This window comes from Crinia signifera, chromosome 2 (assembly GCF_055691185.1).
Source record: "Crinia signifera chromosome 2, ASM5569118v1, whole genome shotgun sequence".
NCBI lineage: Eukaryota > Metazoa > Chordata > Amphibia > Anura > Myobatrachidae > Crinia > Crinia signifera.
Genome location: NC_139218.1, coordinates 221,681,284 through 221,706,124, shown reverse-complemented (window position 1 = coordinate 221,706,124; position 24,841 = coordinate 221,681,284). Strand labels below are relative to the sequence as shown.

The window sequence follows — 24,841 nt, the reverse complement described above, 5'->3', positions numbered from 1 at the left end:
CTGCACTATTAATTAAATACTGTAGTGTTTAATATGCAGACTAACCTAACATGAACATTTTACAAAACCTAAAACTTCTAAAAATCAGAAACTCCCTCTAGGTCACACTGAATTTACAAATGGAACCCCTGGCTTTTAGCGGCCAATGGATGATCATGAACTATTTATAGTAACCCAACTTTGACAAATTTCGGTATACAATACATCGGCCACATAAAGCAATACGATACACCGGGCCGCAGGCACCTATATAAGTAGTATTGCAGTGTTGCGTGCAGCAGCAGCATGTACAATATGGCCAGCCCCGCCCTCCCTCTACACTGGCAGCTCTGTGTGACCATCTTTGGTAACAAACAGACTGAATCAGACTCTGGCCGGGCAGGTGTCGTCATCCTGCCGGCAAGCGTCACGGCTTCCTCATTAGAATGCACTGACGTCCGGGGTGGTCGGACAGATAGCATTGCCGCCATATTTAATGTGGTCACCGGAGGATTAGCGCTGAGGTTTAGGCTCGGTGAACTGCGCCAGGTGCTCCACACGGAGTATGTTAGGTAACTCACAGAACATTAGGTGCTGCTATGAGCTAGTACCTTTTTACCTGTCGGCATAGGGCGCATTATAGTGGAGGGAGGCTCGTGGAAATGGGCGACGATGTCAGGGCGATATAACACGCCCCCTGACCAGGCCGCACCCAGCAGCACGAGCTTTACCCTCAGAGCTGTACGCTACCGCTGTAGGAGCGGCAGCCGCGTGCATCGCACCCTCGACGCCCCGCCCATCACTTCATTTCGCGGAAGTGATTTCCCGCGGCGTATGCTGGGATCTGGCTGGAGGCTGCCGGAAGCAGGGCAGAGAAGAAGCAGCGGCTGAGGTGAGCAGGGCGGGGCAGGTGAGGTAACCGGTGCGTGAGTGGGCTCAGGGGCTGCGCAGCCTGTACGTGGGTGCATGGTAGGTGTGCTGAGCCTGGCTGCATGCCTGCGTTTTGCCGGTATGGGGTGTGAGCGGTGAGGCTGCTGTCACCTGTCCGAGACACCTGTGTGCTGCTGCCCGCTCTACGTGTTACGCCCCATAACGGGACATGACACACCGGTTTGGGTGATTATTGCAGAGGGCTGCTGACAGGTTGCGGTGCGTGTGTCTGGAGAAATGTCAGCGCACAGTGCTGCTGGGGACATCACTTGGTCCCTGGTGCTAGTACCTGTACTCTGTAGTGTAAGTGTGCATGGCATGTGTGTGTGACTTGCTGCAGCAGGTTGCTGTATGGTGTCACCCACCACTGGCTGAGACCCGCATAGGGAGCATATTTGGGGGCAGTAAACAGCAGGTAATCTCTGCAGGGGTGGAATGTGTAGCTATCTGCTCAGACATGTCCTGTCACTTCCTGTAGCACACACAACAGTAGCAGCGGGCGGTGGCCTCCCCTAGTGCTTCTGGTCCCCTCTGTGCTGCAGGGAGTGAGACTTCCTCATTCTTGTGTTGCCTGTTAAGAGCTTATACGTCCATCCCAGTAATACTTCTGTTTTTAAAAAAAAAAAAAATATATATATCTTTAGAGGTTACCTTTGAAGCAAGCTATTTGTTTACTAATGTATATATTTTATAGTATTTTACTGTTCACTTATTTCATTGTTTTACACTTCTCTATTGATTCTCAGTTATAAAGTCATGGCGGAGCTGCAGAATCTAGTTCTTCGCCTGGAGAAGGCTGTGGGAAAGCTGGAGGTTCTTGCAGGAGGGTCGGGTGCATCCTCGGGAGGTGAGAGATTTTGTTGAACTTTTCCCCTGTGCTCTCTAGTTAGTTGCAATGATTGCATCTGGGTAATGTTGCTGTGTTTTTTTTTTTTTTTTCTGTCAACCCTAACCCCACCACCACCTTTTTTAGACACAGCACAGTTTGTTCAGACCTATGACTCACTCATCAGTGGACCTGTAGGAGAATTTCTAAAAATCAGTAAGGCGATTGGTGGAGATCTTGAGAAGCAGGTGAGTCTGAAAAGTTGAATATGATGTGACCGATAACTGCAATAATGCATAATTCACAAGCATTGACGCACTTTAATAGAATAAGGTGCTAATGTTTTAGTGCTGTTAGGCACCATATATGGACATAAAGGTAAATTCAATGCCACTGGGGAGGAGGTTTGGATGGTGAAAAACAAGCCATCCTCGCGGGGTGCTCTCTGTATTCAATGTTCTTAGGAAATCCTTGCCGTCAGAGGATGGTGAGGATTCCCTGGATTGGCGAGGTTCACCAGCAAGCCCACTGCAAATAGTGGGGAGCCACACTCGCCGGTTCCACCTCCCTAAAAGGAACCAGCGAGGTGGAAACGACGAGTGAAGGGGGGTCAGTTGAATACTGACTGAGCTATTGGCACTGCTTACTCTCATAGTTCATCTAAACGGCATTGAATATACCCCATAGTGGTAATGTTAATGTTGACCATGTTAACAAACCTGTTTAGTGATCAACATGTAAACATGCTGATGTATCGTCCCTGGCAGAGTCTATCCGGTACCAATGATTATGTGCGATTTTCTCCCAGGTCAGATTCTAATGTTGCAGACACCCAGGAAGTATTTGTTCCCTTACCCTGAAAACCAGAACCTAACCCTTATGTCAACATTCTGGTGTCACCCTTTAGACTACATCCTGATATGACACAGTTGTGTAGCAAAAGGAAATGTATAGCCATTTCCTTGCAGATAACAAACGAAGGACTTCATGTCTGTACTCTTCTCATATCCATGAAAGCACACCAGCTCATTTGGTACTTGTAGTAGGGATTATTTATTCACACCAGGTGACCCCAGACAGTTGACTAATGACAGACTGAATGGTGTATATGCTATGCCTGTTCTGTTTAGGAGTATCAGTCATATTGCTTGTATTTTAAACTTCAATTGTGCACTATTGATAAGCAATGGACATGTGAATCAAATGTGCCTGCAATGCTGTTCTTTGCATTGCTCTCTGGTATGAACATTAGGGTGTCACCAGTCTATTCCCTGTACATGCTTGGCATTCTATGCAGAAGCCCCTGTCGGGAGCCATTTGCTGTGTAATTCAGATGTGGATATGAAATAGTTACATTGAGAAAAAAAATAAAGCTTTCTAGTTGTAACGAAAATCTGATAATCTATGGGAGGAAATGATCAACCATTTGCTCTCAATCTGGAAAATGGGAATAACAAAAGTTTTAATAAACTTATTCAATTAAATGGATTTAACCAATTTGTTCCTTTTTTTTTTTTTTTGAGAGAGACTTGTCATTTGCTCCCATACATTACCAGTTTTCTGTTCCAACTAGAAAAATTGGGCAGGTAATGTTAGTGTATATCGAATTTAAGTAATCGGAGATTAAAATTGAGTGATTTGTTTGACTTTCTCTTCCCCTTCAGGCAGAGCTGCTTCTTGTTGCCATAAATTTACAGCGTGACATTTTGGTGAAAGCATCACAGTTTCAGCAGCCGGAAGAGGTGAGTTAATTTGCTGTTTCTATATTGCCCTTTTTGTATAGAAGTATCTATCAGTGAGGTGCCCTCCCATGGGCTACATGCAGCAATCTTGTCCCTGGCAACCAAGAAACGTGGTGCACTCCGCAAATGTTGTAAAGGTAATTTTTTTTTATTTTTTATTCCATCATACCAACGTTTTAAGGGCAGTGCGGCTGTTTCATTATGATATGTAAATAATGTGTATTCTGAGAAAACGCTGCACTGGCCTTGAAACGCTGGTATGATCGAATGAATAAAAAAAAACACATTTTTAAGGTCTGTGGATTGACGCCTAATTGGCAGTGTGTATCTATCTATCTATGTGTGTGTGTGTGTATATATATAGATAGCTATGTATATATGTTTCTGTACGTCACCAAGCCACGTGTTATACCTGCCCAGGCCAGTTACCTCTGATCTCTGTGGATAAGATGTCATGGTGAGTGTCCGCTTCTGAGGAAGCTGACAGCATGGAGTAGGGGCTCTAGTATCAGTGATAAGGAGGGTACTGCTGTGTGAGCGGAGCTGGATGATTAATAAGTATAATGTGGTTTTAAGGCTCCCCGAGAGGAAACTCTTGATAATTGTATGATAATTCCTTGTGCATAAATGGTCATGTTTCAAAAAAAAAAAAAAAAACTATACAATTGTCTTTACTACTACCAATAATTTTTCTCCACTAACAGATCCTGCTCCTATGTTTCATTCACTTCCCATCTTTGTAATCTAACACTTTTGTTAATACAGGAAGCAGGTATTTAAAAATAAGGAACATTAAAATAAAAAAATAGAAATGTTGCCATATTAAAATAAATTTTCTCTCCAGTTAATCTGTTTTCTGTCCCATACAGAAAGAGCTCTCTGCACTCCTTGCCCCCCTGTCTGGCCAGATTCAGGCTGTGCAACAATTTAGAGAGCAGAATCGAGGTAGCAAACTATTCAATCATCTTTCAGCAATAAGTGAAAGTGTCCCTGGCCTTGGATGGGTAGCAGTGGTAAGTTATGATGGCTTTTAATGATTCATTTTGGGAGATTATGAATTGAATTTACTGATTGCTGTCATTTAAGAGTGAGGATGACTTGTTCTTTGCATGATTGCACAATGGACTTAATTACTACTACTGGACTGCTTTCATAAACTGCTTTCATTTTCTTTGTAGAGCCCCAAACCTGGTCCCTTTGTGAAGGAGTTTACTGATGCAGCAACATTTTACACCAACAGGGTTTTGAAGGAATATAAGGATGTGTAAGTTGTTATAGACTATATTCAATGCGTAGTGCATTCCTGGTCATGCCACACCCCAACTCTGCATTGATTGCTCTGCTGGAGATCGACCTTGCAACCTACTTTCTTATTTGCGGCCATTTCATTTAATGTCTGTGCTGTAGCAGAGTACAGGCCTTGGATCTGATATGGCGTGGTCAATTTATTAATCATTAAGATTAGTCTGAATACACATTAGCAGTTTTTGGTATTTTCTCCTGTGACATTCATGTTCCATTATGGATTGTTAGGAAGCTTCTGTATAAGCAGGACTTTGTTACATTTCTGTGCTTTTGTCCATTGCTTTATAAATCACAAATGGAAGCATATGCTCTTTAAATTAACCTGCTTATGGGGATAACTCAAGTGCTGCTATTTCCTTCTCACTACATATAGTTGCGCAGGAAAGGACTTGTGTGCAGTTTTCAGCGCAACATTGCCAATAATTGAATTTGTCCTATAGTGTGGAGTTGTTGAAGTGACTAGAATGGTGGGTAGATGTGATACAATGTTTCTATTTTGGCAGAGATAAGAAACATGTAGACTGGGTCCGTGCCTATCTAAACATCTGGACAGAGCTACAGGCCTATATAAAGGAACATCAAACAACAGGCTTGAGTTGGAAAAGAACCGTGAGTTCACTGATTACTATCTTTCCCTTTGTGAAGGAACAGGGACGCTTCGCAGACTCCTCATGAGATTTTGTACTTTATTTTTTTCCCCCTCTGTTTGACATTTTAGGGTCCAAAGGTTGGGAGTGCCACTTCTGCGCCAAGTGCTCCTCCTCCCCCCAGAGCTGGACCACCCCCACCTCCTCCTGGAGGACCACCACCACCTCCCCCTCCCCCACCAGTCTCTGCATCTGCCCCGAGTGATGACTCAGTGTCTCGTTCCCAGCTGTTTGCAGCGCTCAACCAGGGAGAAAATATTACCAAAGGTGAGCGAAACAGGAATAATTGTCTAAGATAAAGTAAAGCAGGCATGTCCAAACTATGGCCCTTCAGCTGTTTTTAAACTACAAGCCTTAACATGCCTTGCCACAGTTTTGCTATTAGGAAATGCTTAAACCAGGCATTGCCAAACTGTAACCCTCCAGCTGTTTTGAAACTACACATCCCAGCATGCCTTGCCATAGTCTTAGCATTCCCTAATGGCAAAACTGGCAAGGCATGCTGAGATGTGTAGTTTCATAACAGCTGGAGGACCACAGTTTGGACATGCATGAAGTAAAGCAATGACAAGGAAATGTCAGACTACTTGAATGAAGTGCAGGCATAGAACAATGGATACAACAACTATTTTAAAAAAATAGATGGAGCCTCTATGGGGGAATTTATTTAGCACAGTTAAATTAATGGAGGTGAAACAGGGGGACAGTCTCAAGCTGTATTGTCTGAGACTATTCAGCTAGAGACCCTTTTTTTTTTCTCGCCCGTTTAATTGATCTGTTTTTACAGTTTACATTTATGGCCAGCAACTTATCCTAGATTCCAACGTTTTAAGATCCCTCCCGAAAACAGGTTATTTGGGGAATTAAGAAAGCAGCACTAGATATACCATGAAAATATATGCAAGATATACCATGAAAATATATGCATCAATGATAGAATTTAATAGCACATTAAAAATGCATATAAAGAATACATAAAAATAAAATATAAATTGTTGGACCTAATGGAGTGTTATGCTGCTTTCAGACAGCATAACTGGCTTTGACCCTGTATTTGAAAACGTTTCCAAAAACAGATCTGCCAGGTAAAACCCCTTTCACACCGCATCTCTTAAACAGTATATTACTGTTTAAGTGCTGTTTTTTTGACACTGGCAGACCCGTTTTTTGAAACTTTCCAAATACAGGGTCAAAGCCAGTGCAGTCTTTAGCAGTTTAAAAAAAACTCTTTCGTATGGTGGCAGCCATTTTCCGAAAGTCACTTCTCTTATAAGCAGCAGGAGGCTGCTTATAAGAAAAGTAACTTTCGGAAAATGTCTGTTTTTTTAACTGATTTTCCTATCCGAATTTTTTTTTTATTAGATCTGCCTATACAGTACTGCTGGGATCTGCAACGGGAGATACCGGGTGCACGGAGGGGGAGGGGAGGGGGGGGGGGGGGTTTCTTAAACATATGGAGGGGGGGTTTGGGGTTCTTAAACACATTGCGGTGGGGGATGGTGTCGGCGGGGGGCTCCAGTGAGCGTTCATTAAATATTCACTGCGCTGAATTTAGGACCCAGCTCATTGGCTGGGTCCTGAATACAGTTTCAGACCCGATTTTGATGCCAAAATACCGGGTCTGAAACGGGTAGGACCCTCCATTTTAACAGTTTTACAAAAACGGCTTTTGTAAAAAAGTGGTTTTGCACCTTTCAGACCGCACAGATTACAGTTTTAAAACGGTTAAAAATCGGCAAAATATCGGTTTTTAAGTGCGGTCTGAAAGGGGCATTATAGTCACAACTGATATGTTGATTAAACCTGCATTGATCAAAGCTTGCGTCCAAAAAGTTCAGAGGAAGTCCGTTTTAGATCATTTAGGAAGATCCTGATCCATGTGGGGTCCAGGATCACCAACCGGTTTCGCTGTGCTAACTCACAGCTTTATCAAGGTGTATTTTACTTGAGGAGGTCCACGTTTATATAACTTATACCTTATTTTTCAAAGTGTGTACCCACAATTCACTGTTTGAATACTTATGCAAGCAGTATTTCTGTTATTTAAATAAATCATATCAAATAATTGAGCATTAAAATGTACTTTTGAATGTTTAGCAAGTGTGTAGTTTATGATGAGTGTTAAGTGCTATAAAGAGGAGTTGCATGTAAGGGGAGGTCCAGTAAGGTAAATCAGTCATAGAGCACAGGTTATTCTGGCCAAAAAAAGCTATAGTTTATGGATAATATAGTATCATTTCGAAGATGGGTTGAACTCCATGAAAAACATTTTTTTCTTTTATTTTCAACCCCACAAACTGTGTGTACACATGCATCTTGTTGAAATTAAGCTATTTGGCACCCATATATCTATGTATTGTACGTCTCATTTGAAATCTAGCTCTGAAACATGTCCCTGATGATATGAAGACCCATAAGAATCCTGCTTTGAAAGCTCCGAGTGGCCCAATTCGAGGTGGACCTAAACCATTCACTAGTCCAAAACCAACAAACATTAGTTCTCCCGCAGCCAAACCAGCTCCAAAGAAGGAACCACCAGTACTGGAATTGGAGGGCAAGAAGTGGCGAGTGGTAAGTGTTTACTGTAAAGTTATTTACTAGAAATTTCTGTAATTCCCTAAAGCAGAGGTTCCCAAACTTTTTTGAATCACGGCACCCTAGCGTATCAGAATTTTTTCGCAGCACCCCTAGGCCCAAAAACAATGAATTAGATTGGGTTTATATGCGATTCTTAGGGTCAGTTATGTGCTAATGGGCAGGATTTAATTCTGATTGTACACATTTTATGATTGGCAGCCTCCAGCACTGGTTTTGCCCATAAATAATTAACCATAAATAAATTGAATTGGTGCTGGACCACCAACCTGGGGCACCCCTGCAAGTGTCCCGAGGCACCCCAGGGAGCCACGGCACACAGTTTGGGAACCACTGCCCTAAAGCAATGGTTCCCAAGTACCCCAACAGTGCACGTTTTCCAGGTCACCCGGCAGGTGCACTCATTATTCAGGCACATTTGAAAAGATCCACAGGTGGAGCTAATTATAGCACCTGTGATTCTGTGTGGAGACCTGCAAAACATGCACTGTTGGGGGTACTTGAGGACCAGGGTTGGGAACCACTGCCCTAAAGTATTGCTTTTGAAAAGCTTTTCTGTACGTCATTGTTTCTGTACTGTATTACATTCATTCAATCTGTTAAGCGTCTTGAGTGCTACTGGAGAAAGAGCGATATATATAAATAAAATTATTGTTAATACACATAATGAACTTTCATGTATTTTCTGAAGAGCTACTAACATTGAAAAAAAGAATATATCTGCCTAATAACTGAAAAATGTCCTTACCATATTATGGCACACACCGCAATGTCCAATATTGTGCATACATGTCTCCCAACACTGGAGCCAGAAAAGGGTCACGTCTCCCATTTTTTTTCTGCTATGGAGGCATAGCCAGCGCCCTTAAGGCCCCCATACACTAGGGCGACTTGTCCTTAGGACAAGTCGCCCCCGACTTCCCCCTGAGCTTCCCCGGCTGCTCCCCGGGGGAGCTTGATTAGATTGGCACTTAATGTGCCATTTTTTACATGTGATAAATCGTCTCGATTTATCACATGTAAAAAACCCGGGGAGCAGAGGGGGGGCTACAGAGGTGGGAGCAGGGGGGCTGGGGACGCTGCGGGGGACACGTCTGTGTACCCCGCTGCTGGGGACGCTGCGGGGGACAGCGTCTGTGCTGCGAGGCGGTAGAGGGAGCAGGGGGGCTGGGGACGCTGCGGGGGACACGTCTGTGTACCCCGCTGCTGGGGACGCTGCGGGGGACAGCGTCTGTGCTGCGAGGCGGTAGAGGGAGCAGGGGGGCTGGGGACGCTGCGGGGGACACGTCTGTGTCCCCCGCTGCTGGGGACAGCGTCTGTGCGGCGAGGCGGTAGAGGGAGCAGGGGGGGCTGGGGACGCTGCGGGGGACACAGGCGGCATAAAGCCGGGCAGGGGGAGCCGGCCGGGAGCTGTCAGTAATGAATAAAAAAAAAAAGCCCATACAATGAATGGGCGGCCTGTGATTGGCTGAGCGCTCTCTCAGCCAGTCAGCAATTGGCTGAGAGAGCGCTCAGCAGCCAATCACAGGCTGCCCATTCATTGTATGGGCTTTTTTTTTTTATTCATTACTGACAGCTCCCGGCCGGCTCCCCCTGCCCGGCTCTATGCCGCCTGTCCCCCGCAGCGTCCCCAGCCCCCCCTGCTCCCTCCACCGCCGCGCCGCCCCACTAGGTCCCAAGTCGGGTGGTCGGACGTGCAGCAGGTCCGACCACCCGACGCAGATCCGATGCGCACGGGACCGCGCATCGGATCTGAGCGGACATCAAAACTAGCCGATTTTGGTCCGATTTCGGCCAGATCCAACTGATCTGGCTGAAATCTGACCAAAATCGGCTAGTGTATGGGGGCCTTTAGAGCTGCTGCCATGCCCCCAGCCTCTGTAATGTGTGCTGCTTCTCTTGGCAACTGCCCATCAATTTTCTTAATTTACAGAAGGGACCAGACTTGAAGAAAACTTCATTAAATGCCACCAACAGCAGCTGCACCATTCACCATGAGTCCCCCCAGTAATGCTGTGGCTGAATACTGCAGTCCAGGCCCAGAAGGAGGGGCCGATCCTGTCCTCTAATCAGACTGCCTCTGTATGACTGAGCTGGTGGCTGTCTGCTCTTACGAGTCACTGACCATCCCTGGCATTGCAAAGCCATTCTACACATTCTGCAGTTCTGGGCCCTGGTAAACTAATCTATCCAATGTACTTATCCTCCGTGACCCATGAGGTTTTCTTCAAGTCTTGTCCCTTCTGTAAATGAAGAAAATGGATGGCCAGTTGCAAAGAGCAGCAGCACAAATGGGGGAACTGACTGCTTGGATAGGATTTTTCTGGAACGGCTGTCCCCGCACTGAGCGATCGATACATTCAAGTATAGATCACGAATACCAGCATTCTCACACAAATCACAATAAAAGCACAAATTCAAAATATACCCCTGTCAGTTGGTACTGGCAAATTAACTTGTCCAACCATCATCCGATATTTGGGTTTCTGCAAATTGAAAAGTATTTATGAAATTTGTTTGCATTTAGGATATTATGTGTCTTTAGTTTTAGTAAACCTATTTGTTTATTTGAAATGGGAGGGGTGTGTGTGTGTGTGTGTGTGTGTACAGTTTAACTCCTTTTCTTTTTTCTTTCACAGGAGAACTATGAGAATGCATCTCGTCTGGAGATAAGTGATACTGAACTAAAGCAAGTGGTTTATATCTATAAATGTGTGAACAGCACCTTGCAGATCAAGGGCAAGATTAATTCCATCACAGTAGGTGAGCAAGCTACAAGTGGAGGCAAGATACTATTGTACTGCTCCGATAGAAGTGTAAAATATATTGCATAAACCAATAATTAGACCAATTTACCAGTAAACTGGTGCTTAGCATGTTTTAGTCTATAGTGCGCATGAATGATTGTTTCATTAATGAGTTTTACAGCTGAACAGGAAAAATGATAGCCCAAAATGCACCTATGTGATTGAGGCTGGGCGATTTTCTGAATTTAGTTAGCTAGATGACAGGGGGAAAATGTTGATAAAAATTTGTGCGCAAGGCAGCCAGGGTACACTTTCTATCCTATCTATCTATCTATCATGAGCCGGCACTCCTCTAGGTAGCCTGAGGATACGTGCCCTCCTAGGTAAAAAAAAATACAGTGGATACAGATACAAACTGGTGTGGCGGCACTCGTGGGTCCTGGTACAACAATGAAAACTCCAAGCTGTGGGTTCGTTTTCGACGTTTCAGTCGTGATGACTTATCAAGAACAGAATTGCGATGACTTATCAAGAACAGAATTGCATCACGACTGAAATGTCGAAAACGAACCCACCGCTTGGAGTTTTCATTGTTGTACCAGGACCCACGAGTGCCGCCACACCAGTATGTGTGTGTGTGTGTGTGTGTGTGTGTGTGTGTGTTTTTTATTATTATATTTATATTTTTTTTAAATATTCTGTACCCACGTTTATATTGAATATTGTTTCTAAACAAAAGGATATTTTGAGTGAACACCCCAGCACTAATGGAGATATATATCTAGATCTCTATGGAAAAGAGGAACAGAGGGGCACTCCATAGTGCATAAAACAGTTGGTACTTATGTAATATCTGGGCTCCCATGTTAAATGCACCCCATTTTTTCATACCCCTACTATCCAACTGCATGGAGTTGATTTTATATAGTGTGGCAAGCCACCGTGCCCGAAGCGTGGCGAGCGGACGCAGTCTCATAAGAAAAACGGGAGCCCAGATATTACATAAGTACCAAACAGTTTAATAATTAAAAGGCACATAGCACAAAATACAAGCCATATCAATTGCTTGTACCAAATATATCATCGGCAGTGGGCTGGATACCACAAGATTTTATAAATGTTACCAGGCTGTATCGGCAACACACCAGTCCGGGGCACAGTCAGGAAACATGCGGCCCACGCTGCTTTCCTCGGGAGGTACACAGCGTGCCGGGTCCTTCTGGGAACAGACGGAGGGAGGACAGCCTGGAGAGCAGACAGCGAGCGTCACCGTAGCCACTCCCCTACGCGTTTCGTGATAACACTTAGAGGGCGTGGTCTGGGTGCGCTCGCTGACACATAGAAAAAGCCGGAAACATCCAATGAGCTTTCTCCTGTTGGTGACAGACACCTGTGTCAACCAACAGAGCTCTCTCTCCCACTAAAGGGCTGATCAAAGAGAGCTGGCCAATCCCCAAGCCAATATTCTGATGGACAATACTTTTTGTCCTATCACCATTTGGCCTTATTATATAGGCACGATGTTACTTACGACGGGTGAACAGAGCTTTTATTCAAACTGTGTTCATGTTGACTGTGTAAAAAAAAAACCTGAAACCCCATGTCGTCCTAGTAGTGTCGACCAACATGCTGTAGACCAAACGATCCTAACCCTAGCATAGTGTTAACCACTGTTTTCTATGTACATGGTAGGCGATTGGACTAGATATTTAGTGCATGCACTAAATATCTGAGCCAACAAAGGTGATGCGTTGGGACCACCCATCGCTATGGGGTGTAAACACAGCTTAGAAATTAAGTACAAATCTAGATGGATCACTTAGATCAGTGGTTTTCAACCTCTGTCCTCAAAGTACCCCACACAGTGCATGTTTTCCCTGTCTCCACACAGAATCACAAGTGAAATAATTGGCTCTACCTGTGGCTCAAAATGTCAGTGAGTAATGAGTGTACCTGCCGGGTGACCTAGAAAATGTGAACTGTTGGGGGGGTACTTGAGGACCGAGGTTGAGAACCACTGGCTTAGAAAGCTGCAAAGAAATCCTCCTAAGACTTTTTTTGACTTGCCTAACCAATGTCACAATATTGCTACATTTTTTGGGATGCCCAAAATCGGTGTTTACCTACCGGTAGCTTAGATTTTGGGTTTATGATAAATCACTGATCCTGTCTCCCCAGATAACTGCAAAAAACTTGGCTTGGTGTTTGAAGATGCTGTTGGCATTGTGGAAATCATAAATTCCCGTGATGTTAAAGTGCAGGTTAGTTGTTACATAATTTCTTAATAACTTATGTAAATGTCATGTAAACTATGGCTAGCCTTTTGAAGTGGGACTAATTACATTCATTTTGTTGGTGTGAATGAATGCATATTTTCTAGTAAAAATATAAAGATTGCATATTTTCAAGCCGTGCGCAGCTTGTACCTTTTTACTGTGCAAAACTTTTTTTTTGTGAATAGCAGCTTTAACTTATGACTAGTTTTAATTTACAGCAACGTAGAACTATGCTACATAGTTTTTTTTTTTTTTTTTAATATATATATAGATATATCTATATATCTCTCAAGTGGGATGTGGTATGTTTTCCTTGATAACTGTACAACCAACTGCTCTAATGTTCCATTACTAATGATAATAATATTTTTTTTTTTCCTGCATTTGCATTTAGGTGTTGGGTAAAGTGCCAACAATATCGATCAATAAGACTGATGGCTGCCATGTTTACTTAAGTAAGGATAGCATTCATTGTGAGATCATCAGTGCCAAATCCTCAGAGATGAACATTTTGGTCCCAGGCAGCGGCGGAGAATTTGTAAGTATAATTGTCCCCCTTTCTGTCGATGTGTATGCCAACCTGCATATTCTAATAAAGAGTAGGCACCAGTGATTGAACTTGTGAGTGGCAGGCCCAGTTGCAAAACTATACTTGTGTAGTGAGGGCAATGTGAGTGTGTGTGTGCTGGAGAGGCAGTCATTCTATTGCAAAGTGACAGGGCAAATGTTACTTGGGTAAAAACATTGTCCGGTCTTATTTTCTCAGTAAATAAAATTTGACAAATGCCTTTTGATTGTGATAACTATGCATATATTTTTATATCACTTTGATATGTGTTACCATGGAATGATCCAGAGGATGACAGGGAAAGGCAGTGGTTTATGTGAAGTTCTAAAGGTGATGAGTGATAGGGAGAGGCAGTGGGTGACTCGGTGGAGTGAAGGTGATAGGTAGTTTGTGTGATGTGAAAAGCAGACGGTGACTGGTATAGACAGTAGGAGACAGAGTGAAAGGGTGACTAAGGAAGGGAATGGGTTATGTGAAGTAGGTGAGAGACGGGGATAGGTAGTGGTTGACACAGGAAGAGGGTGACCAGGATAAGTATGTTGGCTATATTAGCTTACCGGTACCCAGAACTGCAGAATGTGGAGGGTGGCTTCACAATGCCAGGGATGGTCAGTGACTCACGAGACCAGACAGCCACCAGCTTAATCACACAGAGGCAGTCTGATTAGAGGACAGAGGAGCGATTGGTCCCTTCTTACGGGCCTGGACTGCAGTATTTAGCCGCAGCACTACTGAGGGGACTGGTGGTGGATGGTGCAGCTGCTGTTGGTGGCATTTAACGAGTCAGCGTAACTCATTGTAATGCCAAAAGCTGCAGGCCTTTCCACTGTGTAAAACTGCTGCTTGATCTGCCTCTCTGTTAGATACATGGTGAGTAAACTTATATAAGGGGAAAGAAAAAAATCATGAAGGGAATGTAATGGTGTGTACATACTTGTACAAAGTGCATGAGATTTTGACTAGTCGAGATCTCATGCAGATCGCACAGGTTTTAACCCTTGCGATCCTGATGCGCGATCCCGTATCGCAGCCAAAAAAATCTTAGCTGCATTGACTATATGCACTTGGGACTCAAAGGCTCAATATAGTATCAAGGGTACTATAATGGAAACTACTGAGGAGGAAAGAGATCTAGGAGTCACTATTTCAAGTGACTTAAAGGCAGGGAGGCAATGTAACAAAGCAATGAGGAAGGCTAGTCAGATGCTTGGTTGCATAGGGAGAGGAATCAGTAGCAGAAAAAAAGACGTAATAATGCCACTTTATAGGTCATTGGTACGACCTCATCTGGAATACTGTGTCCAGTTCTGGAGGCCATATCTTCAGAAGGATATAAATACATTGGAGAGTGTACAAAGAAGGGCAACTAAAATGGTTCATGGCCTACATCACAAAACTTACCTGGATAGACTAAAAGATCTAAACATGTATAGTTTGGAGCAGAGAAGGGAAAGGGGGGACATGATAGAAATCTTCAAATATATCAAGGGTTTTAACATAGTACAGGTGGGAAATTTTCTTCAAAGGAAAACAAGTAATAAAACACGAGGACATGCACTGAAACTGGAGGGAGGTAGGTTCAGGGGAAATGTTAGAAAGAATTACTTCACAGAAAGGGTAGTGGATAAGTGGAATAGCCTCCCATCAGAGGTGGTAGAGGCTAAGACAGTAGAACAATTTAAACATGCTTGGGATAGGCATATGAATATCCTTACAAAGAAATAAGGATTAAAAAGGGTTGAGTTTACCTGAAGGGTAAAAAAGGGGCAGACTAGATGGGCCAAATGGTTCTTATCTGCCGTCAAATTCTATGTTTCTATGTTATATAGTGCAGATCTGCACTATATAGTCTAAATTGTATGCAGATAGTCTAATTGTATATATTGTATGCAGATAGTCTAAATTGTACAAGTGTGTACACACCATTAGTGCTGTACCTGAGAAATTACATGTTTTTTTAATGTGGTTTTGTTACTGTTTCTCCCCGTGTCAGAGCTGCTCTGAAATGTCTTCATTTGTAATTTGTTTCTGCAGAGCGAGTACCCAGTGCCAGAGCAGTTTAAGACTGTTTGGAACGGTCAGAAGTTGGTGACCACGGTGACGGAGATTGCTGGGTAGATGCAACTATCTGCCTGCCGTGACATGGCTGGACACCATGTCCTCTACAGCCCTCTGTGTTCTCTCTGCTGCTTCTCTTGAGGATTGCTCTAGCTGGAGGGTAGAGACCTGATCTTACAGCTCTATGCTGATTAATGTCCTACTGTACCACACCTAATTAGTGCCAGAAGTTAACCGAGAGCTGCTTATGCTAATCTGCTGCCCCACCCTGCCCATGCCAATTTAAAGGGTGGGGCGCTGATTGTCGTTAAACACAATTATGGGTAGAGGCTGGAGGGAGCAGTAAAATGTTAATCGGACCAAAGTATGACTGGGTAGGGAGCACTTATTCCATGCACACAGGGAATAGCACAGCTGTCACCCACTGAATATTGGCTTTTTCTTTTCAGCACTTCCAGGGTTTACTTTTATATAGAAATATGCAATTCTTTTCCTTAATCTTACTCTTCCTGGCTTGTCACTCCTGTACTGATACTTAAACTAATAATGCCAATGTGCACCGAACATTTCTAATGTGGAAGCAGGTTCTGTTCTAATATATTAAGGGAACACGAACAGTCCCTGCACAGACTGTGGAATGAGTTTACAAATCAATCATTTTATTAAAAATTTAAAGTTCAGTGAAACCGTGTCGTGGTTTATTTTTTGTAACATGATCAATAACATGGATAAGATAACATGGTTTTCAAGATAGGATCAGTTTAATTTGCTAAATCTGCCTTCAATAAGGGATTTAACAATGAGTGATTATAATTTACTACTTTCAATCTTAAAATGGCGCTCCAACCAATCTGCTCCTTACTGTAATTTTTTAAAATAAGCGTTTGGTCTTTACGCTAAGAGCTTGTACTTATAGCCAGGTAAAACTGCTTTGAAATTTCAGGGTTTTTTTTTTTTTTTTTTATAGAATTTGACATTGAGTGTTAAGTTTAAAGCCTTGTATACTTGGGGCAACTTCAGTCCTGTGCTGAGCGATTTAGTACAGATTGTTCTGCACATGTCGCTGACCCACATGCTGTGCTGAGCAATCTGTGCTACTTTAGTTTCTTGACCCACATGTAGTGCAATCTGACTAGATCTTGACTAAATGTGGGACGTTGCACCACCATCGTTCAGGGGCATACATATGGGATACGGTCATTTGGCCTACAGCAAGTTGGTTGACAATAGTTAGGTCGATGTGGGCTTTTTGGCTGTTTTTTGTCCCGACAGGCACTATTTCATGCCCTACCATCCACTAGGGCATGGTGGGAGAATAAAATAGTCTGCTGAGCATAGCGAGGCACCGCGCCCAAAGCATGGCGACTGGACGCAGTGCACTTTAACCAGTGTCCATGTCGACATTCAGGTAAAAGTCAAAAAACCCATGTTGACCTTTTGACTGTCGACCAAATTGCTGAAGACCAAATGATCCCATTCCATACATACTGAGTGTTTCATTTCTGAGTGATCTAGACCTGGGGTAGCCAACCCTAGTCCTCGAGAGCTACCAACAGTGCATGTTTTGCAGGTCTCCTCACAGAATCACAAGTGAGCTAATTAGCTCCATCTGTGGATCTTTTAAAATGTGTCAGTGAGTAATGAGTGCAGCTGTGCAGCAGCCAGGTTGTCTGGAAAATGTGAACTGTTGGTAGCTCTCGAGGGCTAGGGTTGGCTACCACTGATCTAGACAGATCGTTTAGAAAATGGGCTAAAATCACCCTGTCTGTGCCTCCTTACATACACTACACAGCAACCTGCTCCCATCAGACAACAAATTCTGCATTTGGATTTCACAACAGAACATATGCAGTGTTGCCATACCTCTGCAAGCTGTTAAACCACAAAATACTGTTTGAGCCAAGTTATGGTGAAATTTTGTTCAATCTATTTGTACTTCTGTGTTTAACCAGTACTTAAGACCCTATACACTAGTGTGAGGTATTGCATGCAATACCCCACCAACAACCTGCATATGATATTCCAATGACTACCACAGGAACAGACAAATACTTGTGGCAGCCATGGTAATCTCAGACTCTGATGCGCACAGGAGTGTGCATCAGATCAGAATCAGAGGTAAAATGCATGATCTGTCACTTTTTACATGGTATAGGTCAAAATCATGTTAAAGGGCCAAACTGCATTGTTAGAACAAGTCTTTTGTTAATTAGCCTACAGAACACTAATTTCTGCATTTGTTGTAACTTGATTTCATTCATGCAGGGAATATAGTCAGTGTTGTGATTAACAGATTACTGTTTTTGTATGTCTACAGAATATAAAGTACAATACCTGAGAGTAGACATTTATGAAAACAAGGCATCTTTATTCAGTCTTACTATTGAGTCCTAGATGATCATGCATATGACCATTCTAGACAGTCAGAGGGGGAATTCAATTGATGGTAAAGTTTTGCTGTTCAACCAGGACATAAAATCAGACTCATGTGATTTCTACAGCAATCACTTGCTGTTTTGACAGTACCCCAGAACAAGTTTGATATTCTTAAAATCCTTATTATTTTAAGTAAAATTAGCATGACTTGCTCTGGCACTCTTCCTGAGGACTCATTAAGCAATTAGCTTAAGTAGTCTAATTACTCCCCTTCTGAATTAGTGCATTCTACTCCAGCTTGGATCAGGACTCCTGCAGCAGCAATGTGAAGTGACAGTCCTCCAGTACAAAGATAAAGGGGTGTCTACTAGAGGCGTAAATCTTTTACGCGCTGCAGGGTTTCCAGAGCTAAATACTATACCATGAATACATTTTATTAAACTAAATACTGCAGGTATCTGATGCGTGCCTACGGTAATCAAATTGGGCACTTTTTTTTTTTATGCTCTAAACCCAATTGAATTCCCTGTAAAGTTAAAATATCAGCACATAAACATAATATGTTAAAGTCTGAAGAGGGGGAAAGTTATATTGTGTATAATAGTAGTCTTATTTTCTCTTTCATCCGGCAGGGGACACTGGCGTTCACTGTGGGGTTTAGAGGGAGGTATGCTGTCACATTAGTCACTGTTCCAAGTGGTTGAAGTCATAGAATGTATCAGTGCAGTCCAGGGCGCTAGTATTCCTGGTAGAAACTAGCTTCAGCAGGATTAATGTTAGCGGAGGAAGGGTAAGATGTTTTCATTAAACCACAGCTCTGAAAATTGCAGGTGGTCACCATCTGCAGCGAGGAACACCAACTTTCCAAACTTGTCCATTTCTCTCAAACCCAAACGGTCCTACAAAATGTACAATAATCAAGATCATTCTATTGAATACCAAAGCGCAAGCCATTCCTTAAACACTAAAATAGTGGACTACAATTTTTTTTTTAAAAACATACAAAGTTGCTATTGCACCAAATAATGGATAAAGAGGACTTTGAAATAGGTTTGAACAAATTTTGTAGCTGAATAATTCAGCTAGGCTAATGTATAGTATAAAAAAATAAAACTAAGCCTTTTGTTTCTATTACCTCTATATACAGGGAGCTCTCACGAAGTGGAATAATCTCTTTCCCTTGTCCAGGTCGGTAAAAACCAAACCACTAGAGGAAGAAAATAAATGTCAACTTGTGGCTGGGAGTAGCAAACTTTGCTAAGAAAGTTAGAAACCACCTACTAACCTCTGATTCAGCCGGATCCACCATAGAGTCTTTCAGAAATTTTACCATGACAAATTTATCCAAAGTTTGAAGATTGTGCTTATATGTCTCATTTACACGCTAAAAGAAAAGTAAAGTAGTTTGTTTATAAAAGAAATTAAATAAAGAATGTAGGGTCATAATAACCCCATTAAGACATAAGATTTTACTGACTGAAGTAGACATTTACCTATTAGCCACTGGGCTGAAAATTATTGCCCACCCATCTGGTGTCATAACATGCAACCAGTGTACTGGCAGTCAGCCTATACACAAAGTAAAGTACCGATAATGGCATTTGCTGTGCCGCATGGTTAACACAATGGGTGAGATTTAATAGGATGAGAGATTCGGTAAGAAATCTCCAGGGTTTTTTAAAGCGGCAATCATTTACACTGCAAAACCAGTTTGATTTTGCAGTGTAAATGATTGCCGCTTTAAAAAAACTGGAGGTTTCTTAATGAAACTCTCATCCTATTAAATCTCACACAGACATAAAGAGTGTAGACACCCACCGATTGTGTGTGTGTGTGTGTGTGTGTGTGTATATATATATATATATATATATATATATATATATATATCTTGTTCAATCGGAGGAACATATCTATCACTGTATACTCAGATTAAATTAAATTTCTTCAGCGGTAGACGTCAGGGGCCACAGGGATAACATTGGGTCTAGGAGTGACGTCACGACCAATCCAGCACCAGAAAGGTTAAACTTCTGGGCTGCTCAGAGACAGCCCCTGGGCTCTCACCTCCTATACCCCGCCTCCCAGGCTAGTCAGTTTTTATCGTGCTGGCAGGAGCCAACACGCATTGGAAAGGTGCTGCTATATTAGCAGCATAAAACTTTAAAAAAAAAAATTTTTTTTTATTATTCTTATTTTTACACTGACCGGAGTCAGTGACAGAGCAGCAGCGCCGGGGGTCTGTTAGACCCCTGCACTGCGCTCCATCACCCAGGACCCGGCAGCCCAACACCACCCACGTGGTTTCCACAAGCGGAGGTGTTCGGCTGGCTCTAAAGCACTGGAGAGCACAGCCGCGACGGGGACCGGGATGACAGCGGTGAGCCCCTTACAGGTAACGCGCTCCCCGCTGGAAGCGCGCGCATGTCTAAATGGCGGCTGAGCAGCCCGGCGAGGGGGATCGCCGGGCTGCACTAGCAAGCGGCAGAACCGCCGCCTCTTGTAGTGTCGAGCGCTCTGAACCACCAGGGAGACTGTTGAGTGTGGGCAGTGGCGTCGGTACGCGGGGCCGCCCGGCAAGCGCCGGATCCCCGCCATTTTACCGGCGCCACATGAGTCATATATTCCCAGTGGCCATTTGCTAGTAGGGGGAGGGAGCCTCTCCTCACACAGCCCCTCCCCTGGAGACAGGAGCTAGGATGTACCCACGGGGTTTCCAGCCCTGATCTCTTCCTGCCTGCCTGCTGCACGTGTTGGAAGGACACAGAGAGCTCTCTGCCAGTCTGGAGTTCCATCTCTTCACGGCCGGGCCATCTGGGCAAATCCCCCCTGTACCTCTCCTTCAAGGATACCAGGTTACAGTAATTTATGCTCTTGCCGGCCTTAGTGCTTTGCGGAGCTCAGTGCTAGGTTTTTTATTTTGCATTGTATGCTCTGTCTGTGTGCTGTGTCTCATATTGTCTTAACACTATCACTGCCTGTCAGAAAGTATATTGTGTTAAATGTTACAGTCAGCTGCCTCTTGTACAATGTCAGAGGAAAGCGGTGACGACACATGGGCCCCTATATTGGTGTCCTGCACGCGTTGCAGAGCGGGCGTACCCCAGCTTGTAGAGGGGTTATGCCTACAATGTATAAAAACACATGCGCAGCCCCCTGTGGCAGCTCCCTCGCGGGAACCTGCTTGGGCCCAGCTTACCCAGGTCATGTCGCAGTTAATAGACAAGCTCTCTGCTGCACCATCCCTGCAGCCGGGACCATCCGTGTCTCGGCCATGTGCCCCCCGAGGAGCCGGCGTGGGCGCGTGCTTTGGCAGACTCAGTTCAGGGCATTCGTGCCTCTTTAAAGGGATGTGGTTCGTTTTATCGAATGACATTAGGTCGAATGTCATTTGGTCGACCCCACTAGGTCGAATGTGTAAAAAGGTCGACATGGGTTTATGTCGAACTTCCGACTATGTCGACTGCCATTAGGTCGACTGGGATTAGGTCGAATTGCTCTTTTTGGGTTTTTTTTGGCCGAAATGTCAACAGTGTCGACATGGACACTGTTGACATAGTGAATCGGACCCTCGCATCGCTCGCTATGCTTCGGGCACGGTGGCTCGCTTCGCTCGCCACAGCTTTAATAACCTCCTCCACGCCCTAGTGGATGGTAGGGCATGAACCACCGCCTGTCGGCACATGTCGGCACCAAAAAACCCCCAAAAAGAGCAATTCGACCTAACCCCAGTCGACCTAATGGCAGTCGACATAGTCGGAAGTTCGACATAAACCCATGTCGACCTTTTTACACATTCGACCTAGTGGGGTCGACCAAATGACATTCGACCTAATGTCATTCGATAAAACGACCGTATCCCCTTTAAAGGGTAAATCCCGTAAGCCCCGGGGTGGGGAGATTCCTTCTACCCTCACCCATTAGGATACTGATGCAGATGATACTGATGAGGAGGAGGATCAGCTGGTTGACGACACAGTCGACGCAGATGCTGATGACACCTCTAGAGGCGACATAACAGCAAAAGTCGATGTAGAAGCCCTGGTAATTGCGGTTAGAGACGTGTTACATTTACAGGAGGTCTCTGAACCCGTACAGTCTGTGGGCCCATCTTTTAAACGTCACAAGCCGACGCAGGCAGTGTTCCCTAACTCTTCTGAGCTAGAGGATGTCCTTGGGGAGGCCTGGGTGTTACCAAATAGGAAGTTTCCACTCCCTAAGCGGTTTAATTCCCTGTACCCGCTCCCTCCAGAGGATAGAGTTCGCTGGGAGACTCCTCCCAAAGTGGATGCACATATCGCTAAGATTGTGCGTTCCAATACTTTACCCATTCCAACCGCCTCTCTTAAAGATGCCGCTGACAGAAAGTTAGAGAACTTTCTTAAGCTGATTTTTACAACAACTGGGGCGGTTGCACGACCTACCCTGGCATCTGCCTGGGTGGCAAAGGCCATGGTCAAATGGATTCCTCTCCTCACTAATATTATTACTGAGGGAGATAGTGTAGATGACATGTTTCCTATTCTTGACATCATGCATCAGGCTGCACTATATTTGGGAGAGGCTGTATTAGATGCAGCCACTCTTACTTCAAGAGCATCTGCCTCGGCAGTGGCGGCACGACGATCTCTGTGGCTTCGCTCTTGGAAAGCGGATTCTGAGTCCAAACAAACTCTAGAGGCATTACCCTTTGCGGGTTCTCTATTGTTTGGATCAGAGCTGGACAAAATCGTGGCCACGGTGGCTGCCTCAAAGGCGGCTTTCCTGCCATCCACTCCTGCTCCACGTCCTCGACCGGCGTTCCAGTCCTTTCGTTTCCAGGGCAGGGGTAGGGGACAGTCGTTCACAAAGACTCAGGCCCAACCCGCAAAGCCCTCTAGGGCCAGGGGAAAACGTCCCTGGCCCACTAGACGTGCTGAACATAAACCCGAGGTTAAGCCCTCGGCATGATGGGCCGGCGCTCCACCTGGGGGATCCCAGGGTGGGGGGTCGCCTGCTTCGGTTTTCGCACATGTGGCTGGAGTCCACGACAGATGCTTGGGTTCGAGACGTAGTCTTCGAAGGCTATTCTATAACCTTTCGCCATCGACCACCAAGCTCGTTCTTTTCAACAAGTTCTCCCAAGGACTTGGAAAAGCGCGTAGCCCTGGAAAAGGCCATACAAAAACTACTGTCAGCAGGTGTCATTGCCCCCGTTCCAGTGTCGCAACAAGGCACAGGTTTCTACACCAGTCTTTTCTTGGTGCGGAAGCCCAATGGGACCTTCCGTCCCATTTTAAATCTAAAGAGACTAAACAAATTCCTTCGGGTCCCGAAGTTCAAGATGGAGACCTTGCGGTCCATTGTGCTGGCGTTGCAACCAGGGGACTACATGGCATCCCTCGACATACAAGATGCGTATCTGCATGTACCCATCAAACAAGAACACTGGCGGTTCCTCAGGTTTGCGCTGCAGGACCGTCACTTTCAATTTCAGGCACTACCTTTCGGCCTGGCTACAGCTCCCCGCGTGTTTACGAAGGTCATGGCAGTGATGTGCAGTGCTCTTCGCCACCAGGGTGTTCGGATTCTCCCATACCTGGACGATCTGTTGATCCTGGCTCAGTCGCCCCAGGTTCTCCAGGCACACTTGACCAAGGTCGTGGCGGTCCTGGAACGCCACGGCTGGATAATCAATTGGCCAAAGTCATCCATAGTCCCTACTCAATCTATGATTCACCTAGAGGCCCTGTTGGACACAGTAAATCAGCGGATTTACTTGCCGGAGATACGCCGCAAGGCCCTACAGTCCCGGGTTCAACATCTTCTCTCGCTCAGGTGTATCTCAATCCATGCCTGCATGAGGGTGCTGGGCTCCATGGTCTCGACCTTCGACATGGCGGAGTACGCACAGTTCCACTCTCGCCCATTACAACGGGAAATTCTAAGGAAATGGTCGGGGTCATACTCCAACATACGGTCACACCTGATTGTCTTATCACCGGCAACTCGGAGTTCCCTGTCATGGTGGCTTCTAGATCAGAACCTCATGGAAGGGAGGCCTTTTTTGGATCCAAAAGTGGACTCTCCTCACCACGGATGCCAGTCTTCGTGGTTGGGAAGCAGTCACATGTCAGAAATCCTTTCAGGGGCTTTGGACTCCACAGGAATCCTTGCTATCCATCAACACTCTCGAACTAAGGGCTGTCTTACTGGCTCTCCGCCAGGCAGAGCCTTGGCTTCAAGGTCACCCGGTGCAGGTACAGTCGGACAATGTGACGACGGTAGCTTATATCAACCACCAGGGTGGCACTCGGAGTCGAGCAGCTATGGCGGAGGCCTCTTGTATCTTCCAGTGGGCGGAGAACAAGATCCCGGCATTATCGGCAATCTTCATCCCGGGACTCCTCAATTGGGAGGCGGACTTCTTGAGTCGGCAGATATTGGATGCCAGCGAATGGACCCAACATCCAAAAGCATTTCAGATGTTGATAGACCGGTGGGGCAGACCGGAAGTGGATCTGATGGCATCATGCCACAATCACCAGGTCACCCTGTACGGTTCCAGGTCTCGAGATCCGAACGCTTGCATGGTAGATGCTCTGTCAGCCCAGTGGCCGTTCGCTCTCATGTATGCCTTTCCCCCATTTTCACTCCTTCTCCGAGTTCTTCGCAAATTGAAGGCAGAAGGGGGCACGATGATCTTGGTGGCCCCTCATTGGCCTCGGAGGATCTGGTTCTCAGATCTGCAGGCCCTGTCAGTGGCCCCTCCAATCCGGCTACCTCTGTGGCCGGATCTGCTCTCGCAAGGGCCGT

General features: G+C 44.9%; 2 protein-coding genes across 6 annotated transcripts in view; one reads left to right on the top strand and one right to left on the bottom strand.

Moving 5' to 3' along the window:
- Nucleotides 1–714: 714 nt before the first annotated feature.
- CAP1 (cyclase associated actin cytoskeleton regulatory protein 1) lies at nt 715–16,353 on the top strand. 3 transcript variants are annotated; one of them, XM_083173781.1, is made up of 13 exons: nt 715–871; nt 1,656–1,756; nt 1,883–1,983; nt 3,400–3,477; nt 4,347–4,490; nt 4,656–4,741; nt 5,286–5,391; nt 5,501–5,696; nt 7,810–8,000; nt 10,664–10,787; nt 12,950–13,032; nt 13,442–13,585; nt 15,650–16,353. In XM_083173781.1, exons 2-13 carry the CDS (start codon nt 1,666–1,668, stop codon nt 15,731–15,733), a joined length of 1,428 nt encoding a protein of 475 aa, XP_083029907.1. In that variant the 5' UTR covers nt 715–871; nt 1,656–1,665; the 3' UTR covers nt 15,734–16,353. The 3 variants fall into 3 exon arrangements, with proteins under 3 accessions (XP_083029907.1, XP_083029909.1, XP_083029908.1); XM_083173783.1 differs by having other exon boundaries at nt 722–889; XM_083173782.1 differs by having other exon boundaries at nt 722–948.
- The window catches only part of PPT1 (palmitoyl-protein thioesterase 1), a 31,098-nt gene continuing 22,568 nt past the window's right edge, over nt 16,312–24,841 (bottom strand). For all 3 annotated transcript variants that reach the window (XM_083173784.1, XM_083173786.1, XM_083173785.1), the window contains 4 exons: nt 19,335–19,433; nt 19,185–19,256; nt 17,405–18,948; nt 16,312–17,190 (listed from right to left, as the gene is read on the bottom strand). In XM_083173784.1, coding sequence (XP_083029910.1) covers nt 18,826–18,948; nt 19,185–19,256; nt 19,335–19,433 — 294 coding nt within the window. In that variant the 3' untranslated portion in view covers nt 16,312–17,190; nt 17,405–18,825. The remainder of the gene's footprint in view (nt 17,191–17,404; nt 18,949–19,184; nt 19,257–19,334; nt 19,434–24,841) is intronic.